Source organism: Anastrepha obliqua, chromosome 1 (assembly GCF_027943255.1).
Source record: "Anastrepha obliqua isolate idAnaObli1 chromosome 1, idAnaObli1_1.0, whole genome shotgun sequence".
In the NCBI taxonomy this organism is placed as follows: Eukaryota; Metazoa; Arthropoda; class Insecta; order Diptera; family Tephritidae; genus Anastrepha; species Anastrepha obliqua.
The window spans coordinates 80,385,724-80,401,498 of record NC_072892.1 but is presented as its reverse complement, the minus strand read 5'-3'; the positions used below and the strand labels follow the sequence as shown (position 1 = coordinate 80,401,498).

At 35.9% G+C, this 15,775-nt stretch overlaps 2 protein-coding genes and 1 long non-coding RNA gene across 3 annotated transcripts; 2 read left to right on the top strand and 1 right to left on the bottom strand.

The window, feature by feature from the left end:
• Positions 1-4,057: 4,057 nt before the first annotated feature.
• On the bottom strand, positions 4,058-4,759 carry LOC129245247 (larval cuticle protein A2B). The gene is made up of 2 exons (XM_054883298.1): positions 4,748-4,759; positions 4,058-4,654 (listed from the first exon to the last, which is right to left on the bottom strand). The coding sequence occupies exons 1-2, from the start codon at positions 4,757-4,759 to the stop codon at positions 4,058-4,060; spliced, it is 609 nt and encodes a 202-aa protein (XP_054739273.1).
• A 5,435-nt stretch (positions 4,760-10,194) lies between these two features.
• Positions 10,195-10,867, top strand: LOC129245258 (larval cuticle protein A2B-like). The gene is made up of 2 exons (XM_054883328.1): positions 10,195-10,254; positions 10,337-10,867. The coding sequence occupies exons 1-2, from the start codon at positions 10,243-10,245 to the stop codon at positions 10,865-10,867; spliced, it is 543 nt and encodes a 180-aa protein (XP_054739303.1). The 5' UTR covers positions 10,195-10,242.
• A 3,499-nt stretch (positions 10,868-14,366) lies between these two features.
• LOC129236375 (uncharacterized) lies at positions 14,367-14,886 on the top strand. Its single transcript, XR_008581661.1, has 2 exons — positions 14,367-14,492; positions 14,668-14,886. It is a non-coding gene; the product is annotated as an uncharacterized LOC129236375 (long non-coding RNA).
• The last annotated feature ends 889 nt before the right edge of the window (positions 14,887-15,775 follow it).

Sequence of the window (15,775 nt, the reverse complement as noted above, 5' to 3'; positions counted from 1 at the left end):
TTCGTCGCTGAACACAATTTTTCGATGAAAACGTGGATCTTCGGCCAATTTTCCAAGAGCCAATTCACCAAAAATTCAGCGTTGCGGTCGGTCGTTCGGCTTAAATTCTTGCACCAGCTGTATTTCGGAAGGCTTTACACCTAAATCCTTTCGCAAAATTTTCCACGTTGTTGAGTAACAGTGGTCCAATTGCTGCGAACGGCGACGAATCGATAATTGATGGTCATCATTAACACTGGCCGATACAGTTGCGATATTTGCTTCAGTTGGCACTCTACGTAAGCGTTTGATGGTGGGTTGATGTCCAATAATGTAAATTTGGTTCTAAATTTAGTCACAATAGCTCGAATAGCCGCTTCAGTGGGTCGATTAAACTGATCATAAAATGGAAGAAGCGCGCGATAACCTTTCTTAACAGAACACGCATTTTTATAATAAAATTCAATGATTTGCAAGCGTTGTTCGTTTGTAAGACGATTCATGGTTAAATTATAGACCAAACTGAAGATGTTTGACAGTGAAACAAAACACGAAACGTGTGGCAGCTGTTTAAACCAACTGTTTAAAACGATAATAGCTAGAAAATCACCCCTTATTAAGGGTACTTCATTAGATAAAATAATGAAAATAGGGGGAAGCATAGCAAATTGAAAACTTTCCCGCCAATTTTCTCGAAATTGTGGTGTTTGGAGTTATGACACTATTGAAATAAATGAGCGATATGTACGCATGGACCAACAAAACTATTATTCCAGCAAGAGAAGAATTACCTAAGTAATAATTGGAAATCATTATATCCTGGCGCAGGGTTGGAGTATTCGATATAATTGTACTTTTTCAATATGATACGAGTATCTTTAAAAACCAAAGGGGACTTCAGTACGACGGGGCCATTATACAATTCCACTAATATTATCATAATTTTTGTATCGTAAATATTTTAATAAACTTAATAAAATAAAAAGTATGTTTTGTGTGATTCAGTTCCTTCTTTCATATTAACAATAAAATATTTTGCTAGTAGCATCTCTTGGCCAGATTTTCTTTATGTTTGGCATCCGTTTGAATCAAGAAAGTTGGGTGATTTTCCTTCCTATCACAACAACGCACCAACTCACACCTCAGCAGTTGTGCTCGCAAAACTGGTTATAGAGTTTCAACTCGTTTCACATCCTCCCATTCTCCAGACTTGGCTCACTTGGCTCCCTTGGATCCCACGGAGTACTAGTTGTTCCCTAGTTTGATGAATTGACTGGTAGGAAAACGGTTTTATTCAAACGAGGAGGTGATTGCAGAAACGAATGGACTTGGACAAATCTTATTATTCGGAAGGGATCAACAAGCTAGAACAGTGTTGGACGAAGTGCATAAGCATAAAATGAGACTGTGTCGAAAAATAAAATAGGCTTACCCCATTAAGATAAGTAGTTTTTATTTCTTTCAAGGGTTTTTCAAACGGCCCTCGTACGTTAAATTTGCGAACATTCAATACACGGAACCAAAATAAAGTCCAACATGTTTTATACGCGAGGTTATAAATAGTGAACAAGGCTAGTCTCCAGTATGGAGGGTTAGGTTAATTCTGCTAATTTATTATTATGTTCGCAATTATTATTACAAGGGATAGCTGGTGAATTATGTAAAGAAGTACATATGTGGCGAAAACTGGTCAAACATATTTTAAATTATGGCGTACACGGATTTCAAAAGCAACAAATTTCAGGGTAGAGGAGGTATAGAAACCCGGTCTGGAGCCATGGATACTCAAATACCCCTAAATTTAACTTTATTCTTGAGATAAAAAGGAAAAAAAAAATAGTTTGAATAACTTATCCGTTCTTTTTAAACGAATATTGTACGACAGATGAAACGCAGACAGAAAGTATTGCAAATAAAACTAAACACCTAAAACACTAAAAAAAAAATACAAAAAGTTAACCCCATTTTTTAATGTTCAGTAAAAATTTCATATTTTTTTAAATTGCTACTTTGAAATAAAGGTTTTATGTTTGTACACAAAACCAAAAATATTTTTTCGTACTTAAAGTAAAATTGTTTACAGCTACATATTTAATTTTAACTCGTACACGTTTATAAAAAATTCGTTTATGTGAACAGTGAATTAGCGAATTAGTTCACATAAACCAGGATTTGTGAAAATCTTTCAGAAAGCGTTACCGAGGACGAACAAACTATTTTCATTTTTACGTCATATCTCAAAATGCAGGCCATAAACTGGCTAGTATTATTTCTGTTATATTATTTTTACTGTTAAATAGAAAAGAAAACCAATTTTCTAATGAGGATATTAACTAGTAACATAAACAAAAATTAGTACAATTTTATGACGAAAAGTACCTGATACAATTTCGAAAATTTCATTTCCTAACACTGTACTGAAAGTTGAAAGTCAAATTATCCCACAATATTTGACGTAATGAATCAAGATGAAAGCCTCATCACAGGCTTACCCAAATTGCCCAAATACTGTTCCGTTTTCGTTGCGGAAGCAATGGGAATGTACAAAGCAACTGAGCAATCTCAACACAACAAAGGCAAATCCGTCATCTACACAGACAGCATTCCAGCACTAACAGTCAATACTTTACACAATATTTATATATATCAACCCACTCACAACGAAAATCAGATACCTGATCATCAAGAATCCAAAATAAAAAAAGAAAACAGAAATTAATTGTGTAGGTGTAGGTCGCTGAACATAAAAGCATCCGAGTGTATGAAAATGTTGTCAAAGAAGCACGATTAATTTTGACCGAAACACGCTATACTTTTCAAATATATCTTGAAAACTATAAAAAAAACACTTAAAGCCATAATAATCCTTTAACGATTCATGGAAGCCTGAATTCTAGCTGAACAGCAGACCCTGTCATGTTAATGCTTAAATGTATCCTCTACCTAGAATTGGGCACAAAAACTGAATATATTTTATAGACAGTCCACACAAACAATTCCCATACTCCGAAAATGTCTCTATGAAGCATATTAAACATACAGACGAACGCCGTGACCACGCTTTACTAAGATCGGTAGATTAAAAACAAACCATCAGCAACCTTTACCGAATCTAAAATTAATAAGATGAAAGAAAGCCTTCTGCTTTTCCGCGATTGGTGCCGCTATACGAGTATATTGTAATATAACAAAAATCCTTCAAGATCTTTTTCTGCCAAGCACGAGACCTCCCTCGGTGGTTCAACAAGCTATCTATCCGTTTGGACATTTTTTTAAGTGAAAATGTTTGAATTGTTGGTTGTTGCTATATCAATGGTTCTATGTATCCCTACTTGACAAAATCGTAGTTTCAGCTCCGATGTACAAGTATTGCCTAACCACTGCATGTGGTTATTCTGTAGGTAATTTCACAACAGAAATTCTTGAAAGAAGGACTCGAAGAAGTATTTTAACTGCGTACTCAATACCCACTTGTGTTTTTGTGTGAAGGACTCGAAGAAGTACTTTAATGTAGTATAGAGTATTTACTATTATCGGACGAACACCAGGCGCAAGCACCATATTTTTTGTCTGCAGTGGCGCAACTGCTACTCAAAATAACTTTTACTATCACCCGGGACCAATTACATTCAAGTCGCATTCGCTATCATGGTTATCGCTAAGAAGGAAAATATCTTATACTTCTGTTTGTACACTTGTAAACTATACTGTCAGACAAGAAATGGAGTGCGTAAATGTCGAAATAAAAATATCCATTACTTAAAATAACTCTTTTATTTATTAAGAAAGTTACTCAAAAACAAAATTGGATGATTAATTTTGTGCCATCTTGTATTAATAATAGTTAAAATATTCCACTACAAAAAATATTCTTCTTCGTTTTATGCAGGATAATAACAATCCGGCTCGTTTTGCTTTATCGAGACGTACTGCATTTAGAAAGAATAACAAAATATGTAACATTTTTTTCTGTTTGATTTCAAAATATATTCGTAATACATAAATAAGAATAACATCAATTAACTATTTCATACAATCGTTCATTCATTTAGATAAATATTCATAACGGTTCTAGTTTTTAATGGTGGTACTTTAATACGGCTGGTGCGGCATACGATGTGTAATGTGCGGCTGGAGCAGAGTAATGAGCCACTGGGGCACTGTAGTGAGCTACAGGAGCGGCATAGTGAGCAACTGGGGCAACAGTCTTCACCACAGCTGGAGCGGCATGGTGAACAACTGGAGCGGCGTAGTGAGCAACTGGAGCGGCATAGTGAGCAACTGGGGCAACAGTCTTTACAACTGGAGCGACAGCAACAGCCTTCACAAGTGGTTCACGATTTACGACAGCATTGAAACCATTCACTGAATCCGAAGTGTATTGGACAGTACGTTTGTATCCATCAGCGTCGATGAGCGAGTATTCACCACGCACTACGTCACCATCACGTTCCTCCACTTGGCTCTTGGAATCACCAGTCAGTTTGTCGTCAACGCCATAAGAAAATTTGTATTGTGGATGAGGATCGTATTCCTCCGATTTGACCACAACCTTTTGAGCGACGGCAACAGGTGCGGCATGATATGCAACAGAGGCTGGTGCTGCGTGGTAAACCGGCGCAATGGGTGCGTATCCAGCGCTGGCAACAGCGACGAAAGCGAGTGCGAATACAAACTGTAGAGAAAAAAACAAATTAGGTTCATTACTATAAGTACTGACAAGCAATTGGAGCACGTTATATAAATTCGTTGCAAGCGTGAACTTTACCTTGAATGCCATATTTCGGATATGTGTTGAATAGTTTCGTAACTAAAAGGAGGTTCTTTGTCGTTGCGATAGCAAGAAGTGAATGATACCAAATATCCGTCCGCGGACCATTTTATACTGTTCACCTTCCGAACTAATGGACAGCAATTTTCTTTGTATGCATTTTGATTAATTGAATATGAGTACGAATATGACTGTAGGTGTGTTTGGATATGTTTCTGAAATTTACCTTAACCGGTCAACTCATTTGGTCATTGAAGTACTTTAAACTGATACAATAGTTTCTTCTGTTACCGTTTCATTAATTTCATGTACTGCCATTAAACATTTTCTAATATTAGGTGATAAAAAGATTTACAGTTTGATAAATACTAAATTAACCCGGCGTCAGTAAATATATTTGCTGCTACGCCACTGTAAAAATATTACTGTATTTTATTGAAAAAAGTAAAAGATCTCTGGTATAAAGTTCAGGATTGGGATACCCGAAAATCTTGGGGGTAAGGTACTCTAATTTTAGTGTTTATGTGCGTCCTCCACTTGTCCAATAGCTGCATTCTTTTTGAATCTGACCTGTGATATTACACTAGAAGTTTTACCGAATTACGTGGAAAACAGCCACTCAAAAAAATCTTTAATCTACTTTACTTGATATAACCGGTTTGAGTTGAAAGCGAAAACTAAATATCCGACCTAATCTCTAGTGTCGTAAATTAAAAAAAAGAGACTGATGTGTATGGGCCGCTGGAAAGTACTTGGGAAATTCCAGCTAAATGCCAAACTGCTGCATACACACATAAAACAGAGGCGCATTTCTCTAGATGACAGCAGAAGAATGTCCAATTTTTTAAATGTAACATATTGCCTATATCTATATTCGGTTGTTCGTTTTGCAACTCGGATACAAAAGAATATACTTAGGAAGCACTAAAGTTTGTGTTTGAGGAACCAAACACAAATACCAAGGACACTCGATACAACGAACCTCCTACACATCTTAAAATGAAACCTATAAATGCGCATATCAGACAACACGCAGAGAAAGTAGTAAAGTTGTGCTCCGGAAAAAAAGTTCAAATACAGTGAATTCTTGGTGTAACGAACTTTGTGCGCTGCTTCTCTGCAATATTTACAAATATTCATAAGATTCTCAAAGCAGCAGGCATTTTTTTGCAAAACTGTTTTATTGAAAATTTTTTCCACCGCGGGACCTAAGTCTCTATAGATATTAAGATGTGCTGTCCTACTTAACCGCTTTTGTGGCCTCGTACTTCTTAAATACACTTCCTTTCACTTGATTAAGACCAAATATTTCCATTTATTTTTGTGTCAAACTCCTTTTCAGTGCCGTCAAAAAAAAGTGAAAAATGTTTCTGTCAATAATTTAATTATGTTCTGAGAAAAGATTACTAAAAAACCTTCTCTCGATGGTAGTTGTAAATTAAAACATATACTACATCGACAAGTGATCATTTGTAATTCTCTAATTGAGGCGTTCGAGGAAAATGTTATGATAAAAAGACGTTTGGTTGTAATCTTTTATTTGTTTTATTTAATAATGTGAACGACCATCACTCTTTATATTTACAAGTGCGATTTGGAATATATTCATAAAGTTATTTAATGTAGAAATTGGGCAGACTGCTTTAGTCGCATGAGCTAAGGAAATTTTATCTTCAAATGGTTTTACATTCGGAAACACCTTTCTTTCATTCACGCAAGTTGTTGTGGGAATATATAATATGTAATAGTTAGAAAATAACTTCTTCTTTGCATTGCCCTACATAGACATCAAATATATGTATATGTATTTTAGTTCAATTTAGATTAGTAAATGCTTTTGGTTCAGGCCGCCGTAGCCGATTGGGTTGGTGCGTGACTACCATTCGGAATTCACAAAGAGAACGTAGGTTCGAATCTCGGTGAAACACCAAAATTAAGAAAAACATTTTTCTAATAGCGGTCGCCCGTCGGAAGGCAATGGCAAACCTCCGAGTGTATTTCTGCCATTAAAAAGCTCCTCATAAAAATATTTGCCGTTCGGAGTCGGCTTGAAACTGTAGGTCCCTCCATGTGTGGAACAACATCAAGACGCACACCACAAATAGGAGGAGGAGCTCAGCCGAATTATATATATATATATATATATATGTATGTATATATTATTATTTATCTTAAAAAATACAGAAATTCTTTTGAAAACTATTTTTGAGGGCCAAGTATTTACATATGCACAACAACATTTAACTTTGTCTTTTAGTTCTTTTTTGCATTTCTTTAGTAAGTGGTTACGTATTTTTATTTCTTCTAAATTTTGCTGCTTAAATACCCCCACTCTTTTCACTGGCATCTCAACTTCTGTGAAATGTTTCTTCTTCTAGTCTGTAGTACGAAATTATTTCATTACCCTTTTTCTGTATTGAAATAAAAATTAATACTTAATTAAGTGGATATCGATTTTTCAGCTCATTTATTTTTTTATTTCGCTCATTTTTCTCATTCGTCGTTTCGCTGTTTAATATTTTGAATTTCAATTCCTTCTCTCAGATCAGATACAGCAGCTTTTTTGCTGTTTCGGCAGTGAGGTGAACGTTTCCTTGATGGCGCTCGTTTTTCTAAAGGATATTGTTGGGCCATCATAATCACAATGGGCCAACTCGCTATGCAATTATGTACATGAGCTTCCACGATCGCGATTGCACTTTTACAATTAATTTAAATATGACTCTTTCGGCTGAAGAGAGTCTCATTTCATATTATGGCGAATTCCTTTACGATTTTTTAAGTTTTCCGACGACTTCTGCCGGGCACACTTTTTCTGGCCGGCCCATTCCTAAAAATAGAATTTGAAGATTAGAGATTTATAAATATATTTAATAAATGGTTCCACTTACAAAGCCACTGTAGACGGTATTATGCATTATCCGTTAAATTCTAAAAGTTGAACATTTTTATCCATTGTGGTGCAAAAGCAATACATAATCTCACATTTGGTATATTCAAAGCTGATTGATGGGTGGCTCCGTTGCGTTAAGCTCCAGCTCCACTTTCTGCCAAAATTTAGCCTCGTTCTCACACTTTTAAAAATTCACGCGCTATTTCAGGGTGGTCTTCCACCAAATTGATGAGCAATCCCATTTACGTTTTATTTGTTATTTCGGATCTAGAAAGATTAATTACGTATTAAATTTTGCCGATGAATTCCCACGGGTTGGCAGAGCATTTAATTTGCTTTCGAGATGCCTACTTTTCATATTTAAAAACTATCGAAGTTATTTAAAGTCGAAAGGGGAAATGAGAATATTTTTTTTCAATTCGAATTAGTATACGTTTTGGTAAGTAATTGGCGTAAGCTTTAAATTTTCAAGTTGGAAGCATATACTTATATACATATGTACATAAGTATTGTTCATTAGACCGTACCGTCATACATGAAGAAAGTTCAGCGTACAAACCTGAGTCTAAAGTATTTCTGCAAGGCTATTTCGAAAAAAAAAATAGCCGAGCGTAGGCCCGCTTTGTCACATTTTTCGCCGTATCCCGGCACTTATAGCCGGATCTAATATCAATGTTATATGATATATTAAAAAGACATTTTTTAGCTTCAACAATACGAAACTCGTCTGATAATAATTTTGGATACTCAGACAGAACAGGCAGACAGGACAGAATTCATCATTCTTGTACTTATGTATGTATATATGTACAATATGTACATACATTTAGTCGTGTTGCCGTGTTAGGTGCACTTAATTGTGAATAGATGAAGCAACTAATATAAATAAACATTTCTTGGTATCGCCGGACTCGAGCAGCCTAAAACTACATTTGTTTGTAAGATAGTGACTTATACCAGTCTAATGAGCTACAGAGACATACTCGCTAGCGGCGAACCCTTCTCGATAACTTGGTTTTCACATGCAAATTTTTCGTCATGTGCGCCGAGCAGAGAGACAGCGAGCAGAGAAGTGGCGAATAGAAGAGGCCTATTGTCAACAAAGATCTTTGCTAACATAACTTGAGAGCGAAATCTATTGACAGTAAGCGCATTTCTAAGTGCATTTTCGAAGAAAAATTACTCAATAACACCACTAAGCCACAATGAGTACCAAAACATCGAGACGAACATGTTTTAGTGTTTTAATATTTTGCACCGAAAGAGTCAATTAAAATTTTTCGATTAATTTTTTATTCCAGGATAAGCTGTTAAAGCGAAATAAAAAAGCACGTGCAATGTCCCGTTAATCACAGCATTTACCAATTTGTACATGGTTGTCCCCGCTTACTATTATCGTAAATTGGTCAAGTGGCACCTTGCCACCTCAACAAATTATTGCTTTGCAAATTTCAATATTTTATATAGTATATAATAGTTATATACTAATAATCCTTAACTTTTTCAATATGCAAAAATATCAGCAATCTACATTCATCAAGATATTATACCTTGGTTTGGTGTCTGAAAATAAATTTTGCATTTTAGATAAGATATGGTATAGAGTTCGCCCTTTAGATATGATAGTTAAGATACTCACTCTACTCCTGCGACTTATCTCACTGAGCAACGACAAAAGTAAAGGCATTATTTAAGTGCATTAAACATTGTAATATTTTACATATATAATATATCTAATTGGCGCTTATACAGTTTTTGAGTGTTTAGCTAAGCTTCTTCTATTTGTGGTGTAAGTCTTGATGTTGTTCCACAAATATAGGGACCTACAGTTTTACGGCCCTTCCGAACGGCTAATAGTTTTTATGAGAAAGTTTGCCATTGCCTGCCAAAGAGAGACTGCCTTTAAAAGAAAACTTTTTTATCAACTGGTTTTCGTCGCCACTTAGTACATATTAAATAAAGGTAGGCTCGCTTAAGCTGGAATAGTTTTTTTTTTATTTAATTTTTTTTTTAAAACGAATACGTTTTTCATCAACTCGAAAGGAAAAGCCAAAATCAGAGTTTATGTTAAATGGGGACAATGGCGGTCAAGAAGAAGAAGTGAAACTATCTTTAAATTATTGTTGTATGTCCCTGTTAAAGGAACTTTTGCATGGCTTTCTATACACAAAATTGTATTAAACGACTTCGTTGTAAACAAAAAACACACACAAATTTAGTGTCTGGCATTATTGTTGCCTTACTCTCACAATTCAAGTGTCACATCAACATAAAATCGATTGAATGCGTTGTGTTGAAATTTTTTTCTTTAAGCAGCTTTGCATTCTCTTAGCCATATTTTATATACTCCGGATTTTTTATCTTTAACAAGCAGAGCGCCCTCGAAGAATTAAAAGAGCGTAAAAATCAAAGCTATAACCAAATATAGCTCAACAGGTTTTAGAAAAACAAAAATTATAATCAAATGCCATGATGTAAAAAACAATCTCGTATCAACCGTTTACTATAAAAGTGACAACGAATTGACAGATATGTATCATTCACTTCTCGTGTTCGCTTTTGCAAATAACTAAACCAATAACCAACCAAACCACGAAATATGGCTTTCAAGGTAAGCACAGTCACAACCGAGCCTCACTGGAATAAAGTTAACTTTTTTTTCTTGTTTTCAATCCAATAATTTTCTTTCGCAGTTTGTATTCGCACTCGCTTTCGTTGCCGTGGCCAGCGCAGGTTACGCACCGGTATACCACGCAGCACCTGTTGCCCCTGTTGCGTACCACGCAGCACCAGCCTCTGTTGCATACCATGCCGCACCTGTTGCCGTCGCTCAAAAGGTTGTGGTCAAATCAGAGGAATACGATCCTCATCCACAGTACAAATTCTCGTATGGCGTTGACGACAAACTGACTGGTGATTCCAAGAGCCAAGTGGAGGAACGTGATGGTGATGTAGTTCGTGGTGAATACTCGCTCATCGACGCTGATGGATACAAACGTACTGTCCAATACACTTCGGATCCTGTAAATGGTTTCAATGCTGTCGTAAACCGTGAACCACTTGTGAAGGCTGTTGCTGTCGCTCCAGTTGTAAAGACAGTGGCCCCAGTTGCTCACTATGCCGCTCCAGTAGCCCATTACGCCGCCCCAGCTGCCCATTATGCCGCCCCAGCTGCCCATTACGCTCCATACGCTGCGCCAGCTGTAGTCAACTACCATCATTAAATCCTTGAGTAGCGAAGACTTTCAAATACGAATTTAAATGAACGAATATATACAAAGTGTATAGCCAATTGTTGATAATTTTATTCTTATTTATACTGACGAAAAATAAAGAAATATTTAAATGAAATTGGCTGTTATTCAGAGTGTTTCAAACACATTTGGTCCTAGTACAAAAAAACCGAAGATGTATGTATGTATATTTGAGTTACATCGAAATCGAAGAACATGTCCCGAGTAGCCCGGTTGAATTGAAATGGAAAGCATCAGAAAGGTGTTTTCACAAACCGTTTGAATTTAAATTAAGATGGGATAAGGGGTTACAAAAGCATCATTTCGAAACGTAAAAATGCACATATGGTATGTATACATGCATGTATATACAAGTCGATATATGCCAAGCTGTACATGAAGATAGTTCCGTGTATCTTGCCACCTTAATATAACCTTTACAGTACGAGTACTTATAGCGAAGAAGACAATTCTTTTCAGTAAGTTCTGCGTTGCTGTTTTGAGTTGCTGATCAATACAAAAGGATTTGGAATTCCTCTTTCTGACCAACTTCTATTCAATTCCGTAAAGTGCATAACTGCGTGCGATTGTTTGGATATTATCTATTGTGCAATTTCAGCGACTTGGTTGAACTTAACAGAGTGCATAGAAATTCTTGTTTATGATCATGCGGCTGACCTGTTTTTAGCGGCTTGTCTGCATTATGTTGATAAATTGTTTTGATCCTTTAGAAGCGGCAAAATGCCTATTACAAACTGTTGAAAGCTTATGAAAAGTGCAATGACCGGCACGGCTACTCGAAACAACCCTTCCAGACGAGTTTTTTTGTCCATTAAGATTCATAAAAATAAAAAAAAATATTTATTTGTATTGAAATCAAACACCAAGGAAATGCTTTCAATTTATTGTGTACCCATGCACTTCGCAAGATATATTAGCTACTAAAGATTGGACTCATATACATTTGTATGTACAAAGTGTGAGATAATATATAAGTATATATAAAGGAGCAGTTAGTGTTTTTAATCTGTGCCTAAACGATCGCAAATAAACCTAGCCGTTTTAACCAAATATTCTCTTCTGAAACACCTGCTGCTCACATATTTGCAGCCTCCACTTTTCGTAAACAAGCGTATTTGTGGTTTTGGAAGCTACATATGTATGTATATCGCAGTGCATATAATATATATGTATGTGAGGTATGTGCCTGATTTATGCTTGTAAATGTCCCGAAAGGGTTTCGATTTCATTGGGGAATTATTCCAAGGTCAGTGCAAAATTCTTACAATCCCAATAACGTTTGCTTTTGCTTTTGTTTTCAGAGAATTTAAAATAGTTCGTTTACTTTTCGCGCACCTGGGCTTGTTTTATATTTCTTTCAGTGGAACATATGTTTCGTGAAACCCTGCAGGAAAAAGCGTGCGAACATTTTCAAATTATTGAAAATAGTTTATTTCTATTTTACCGCAGCCTATTGATGTATTTCACACGGTGGTATCTGAAAGGGAAATGAATCTTAGCATTTGCTGGGAAAATATAACGTATTCTCTCTTCCAAAGCAGAACTGAACTTTTTACTTCAATACACAATTTACACGCCCTTACAAATTATAAAACGGGTTATCTATGTCCTTAAGGAATTTCTTTTACGACGACGGTAAAAGCGGCTGGAATGGCTTCAATCGATTCATGACACTTGTTTTTTTTTGTAATTAATTTGTACTTACAACTTCTATAGTCGGCTATAGTCGTGAAAGTGTTGATTGCGGCACCCGTTAGCAATGCCATAGGAAAATCCATATTCATACTGACAAGTCAATTTCTTGAAATAATTTAGTCATCAAAAGTTGGTTCCAAGCTGACATGTTACGATTAAAGAGTCACTTGTGATTTCGCGTTGCTTCCCATGCGAAATATACAAATATGTTTAACTAAACTGGCTGAATGCACCGAGAAAATTTTCAATTTAACACCAATTTTCGAATTAAATGTCCCCAACTTATAGATGCCGGTTCGGTGTAAGCTTCTTGCAAAGCATGTGAACTATCTAAAACTATGTGCATATTTTGGGATCACCAAAGCCTACATAAAACAATTTAACAATGGGAGATCAGAAGACACTGAATGGAGAGTCTAGGACAGAGGAGGATTAAACAATGTATCCTTCCCTCCAGAAAAGCACCAAATAGGCTCTTAAACCTGGATACAGATGGTCAACGAACTTGCACTGGATACTATAAGGGTCATTCTAGTCTTCGCTATCATTTCAGGACGTATCAAGCGCCTGCCGTTTTTGTTAACTGGATGATGGAACTCCAGCGTGCATTCTCTGCGAATTTGAAGGTCTCGTAAGACGAATAATAGGTGGTTGAAGCTATATCCATTATTGTTATGAAACAAAAAGCCTGAAAAGGTACTCAAATCCATCAAAAGTCTCAAATTTTAGATTTGAGGTAAAACGCAATGGACCACATCAGAGGTCGAAGTGCATTATGGCCGAATAATAAAAATAATGGCGACCACTGTAGCCGATGGGGTGACTCGGGTTCGAAATTCCGAGCATTAAACACCAAATGGTACAAAAAGTTTGCTCTAATAGCGGTCGCCCCTCGGCAGACATGGCAAACCTCGGAGTGTATTTCTGCCGTGAAAGGCTCCTCGTGAAAAACCATCTACACTTAGGAGGCGGCATAAAACGGGCGGCATGATAACAAAAATAATAAAGAGCATATTTACTGCGGCCGCTGGTTTCAGATTTTCCACAAAGCTTCCATTATACGTAATCTGTATAGTAAATTAATGGTAGTGCCTCGCATTTTATACCGGCATGTTATCAATAGAAGTTAGTAGACAAAGTTTTATATTTTCGTTTCATATCATTCATATCTAGCAATGAAATTATTTAATTGTTCTGTTTCCAATTTCCCACTGGTACTAAGGGCATTTACTCTTACAAGATATCAGGTTTAATGACAAACATATGCATGTTTGTTTTTCTTAAATAAATCTATATTACATGCATTTACGAAAACATACTAAGATTTTATGCTTAAAGCAAAATGCACAGAGTCTTCTCTTTGGCGATGAGAATAAAGGAAACCAGCAGCGTCCCTTCAATTGTATTGCATCATAAGTCAGAAGGATAAAAAAACAAATCTGGACGAGAAGAACCAGACGGTCGCGCAAAAAATAGCTAAACCAGCTAAAAAGTGAGAAAGGGAGAGATTTGCGGTAGTGTGTGTGTGTGTGCTTGTATAAAAGGGTATACAAATAATACCTTTGCGTAAGTGTATTTACATATATGTATGTATATTTGCTCTAAAGCCAACTGTATTGCTGCTTATATGTATACATATGTGTGGGTTATACATACATATATTTACGCACACAGGCATAAAAATCCATTTAAAAGAACACTGCGAACAGTGCCGCGGATATAAATATGAGTTAACACAAATATTCCTTTATTCAGTGTTTTGTGTTGAGTCTGAGGAGTTCGATGAAGTACTTTTAAATTCAGTATTAAGTCTTCCATCCAAATTCAATAAAATCTTAGAGAGTCCTGTCCGAGCAACAGCATTTTGTGAAATAATTAGTGTGCATGTTTTCCAATCAAGGTAAGGAGAATATTAAATACATAAATACATACATATGTATGTACCTATATAAAAAATAGAAAATATAAGAAAGCTGTAATTCGCAATCTTTACTTATCGACTTGTCGAAAACCAATTTTTTGGAAGTAATTTTTACCAGCAAATACTCATTTGCATATTTCTGTGTCAATTTCAGGCAAATATAAATGCTCGGACATGGAACCGTAGATCACGTTTTGCACCTTATTCATCCTACATCTGACACCAATTGGATTCATTAAGCTCCTTTGGCACTCATCATCTAACATTGAATCGCCAAAAAAACGTTGGAAGACCTCAAACGCAGTTTCGGCCATTGGACAAAATTGTGATTTTTCATAGTTTAGGTTCAACGAATAAAAAGCACAATAGACAATATTTGCTTACTGAGTTTGAATACATTTTGGGGTCTATGGAGACGCTTTCATTGCTTGGATCAGTATTGCAATGCATTCAGACTTTGCGCAAACATCTTTAAGTTAAAGTTATTACTGAGTTATTTGTGCAGTGGGAACAATTTGTAAAGTGTGCAAACAGTACAAACTTAAATGAGTTTCTCACTCTTTCATCCAAACCTATTTCACTCACATTCGTCGCTAAACACTATTTTTAGCAAATCACATTTATCAATGACATTTTTACAAGCGAGTTTATCTAAATACTGACATATATGCACGTGCATGTGTACAAACATATGTGTGTATGTATGTTTGTATATAGTTGCCTCGATGCAGTTATTGCTATTGCCAATCTTTGAGGCATTAGCAGCCTCGAAAGCGTATGTACATTTGCAATACTCGTATCGCTTTTTCAAATGCTCCATGAAACTGGTAACTTGATTGTAAACAAGTGTACACGGTGCTCGTGTTTACTTACAATATTCGTGGTGACAATAGCGAAGTGCCATTGTTGCATTTCATTTCGGTTTTGTATATCACAACCGAAACTATTTAGCTGATTACTCAATTTGTTGCATTCATAAACATAATCGTTCATTGCTACTTTCAGTTAAAATATTCACAGTAAAGCCGCATTTGTGCATTATTCGGTTAGAGTTTTATAAAAAGATAATTAAGTATTGTCTGACGACGAATACTCACACATACTAATATGTATGCTTTGATGTACCTACTATGCACATACATACATATGTAAATAGATATGCACATACAAATGAGTGCTATTCGGGATTTCAAGGCTATTTAAGATTTGTTGAACACATACTTAATATGCCTAATAAAAGCAATGAGTTGCAAGTTTTATTC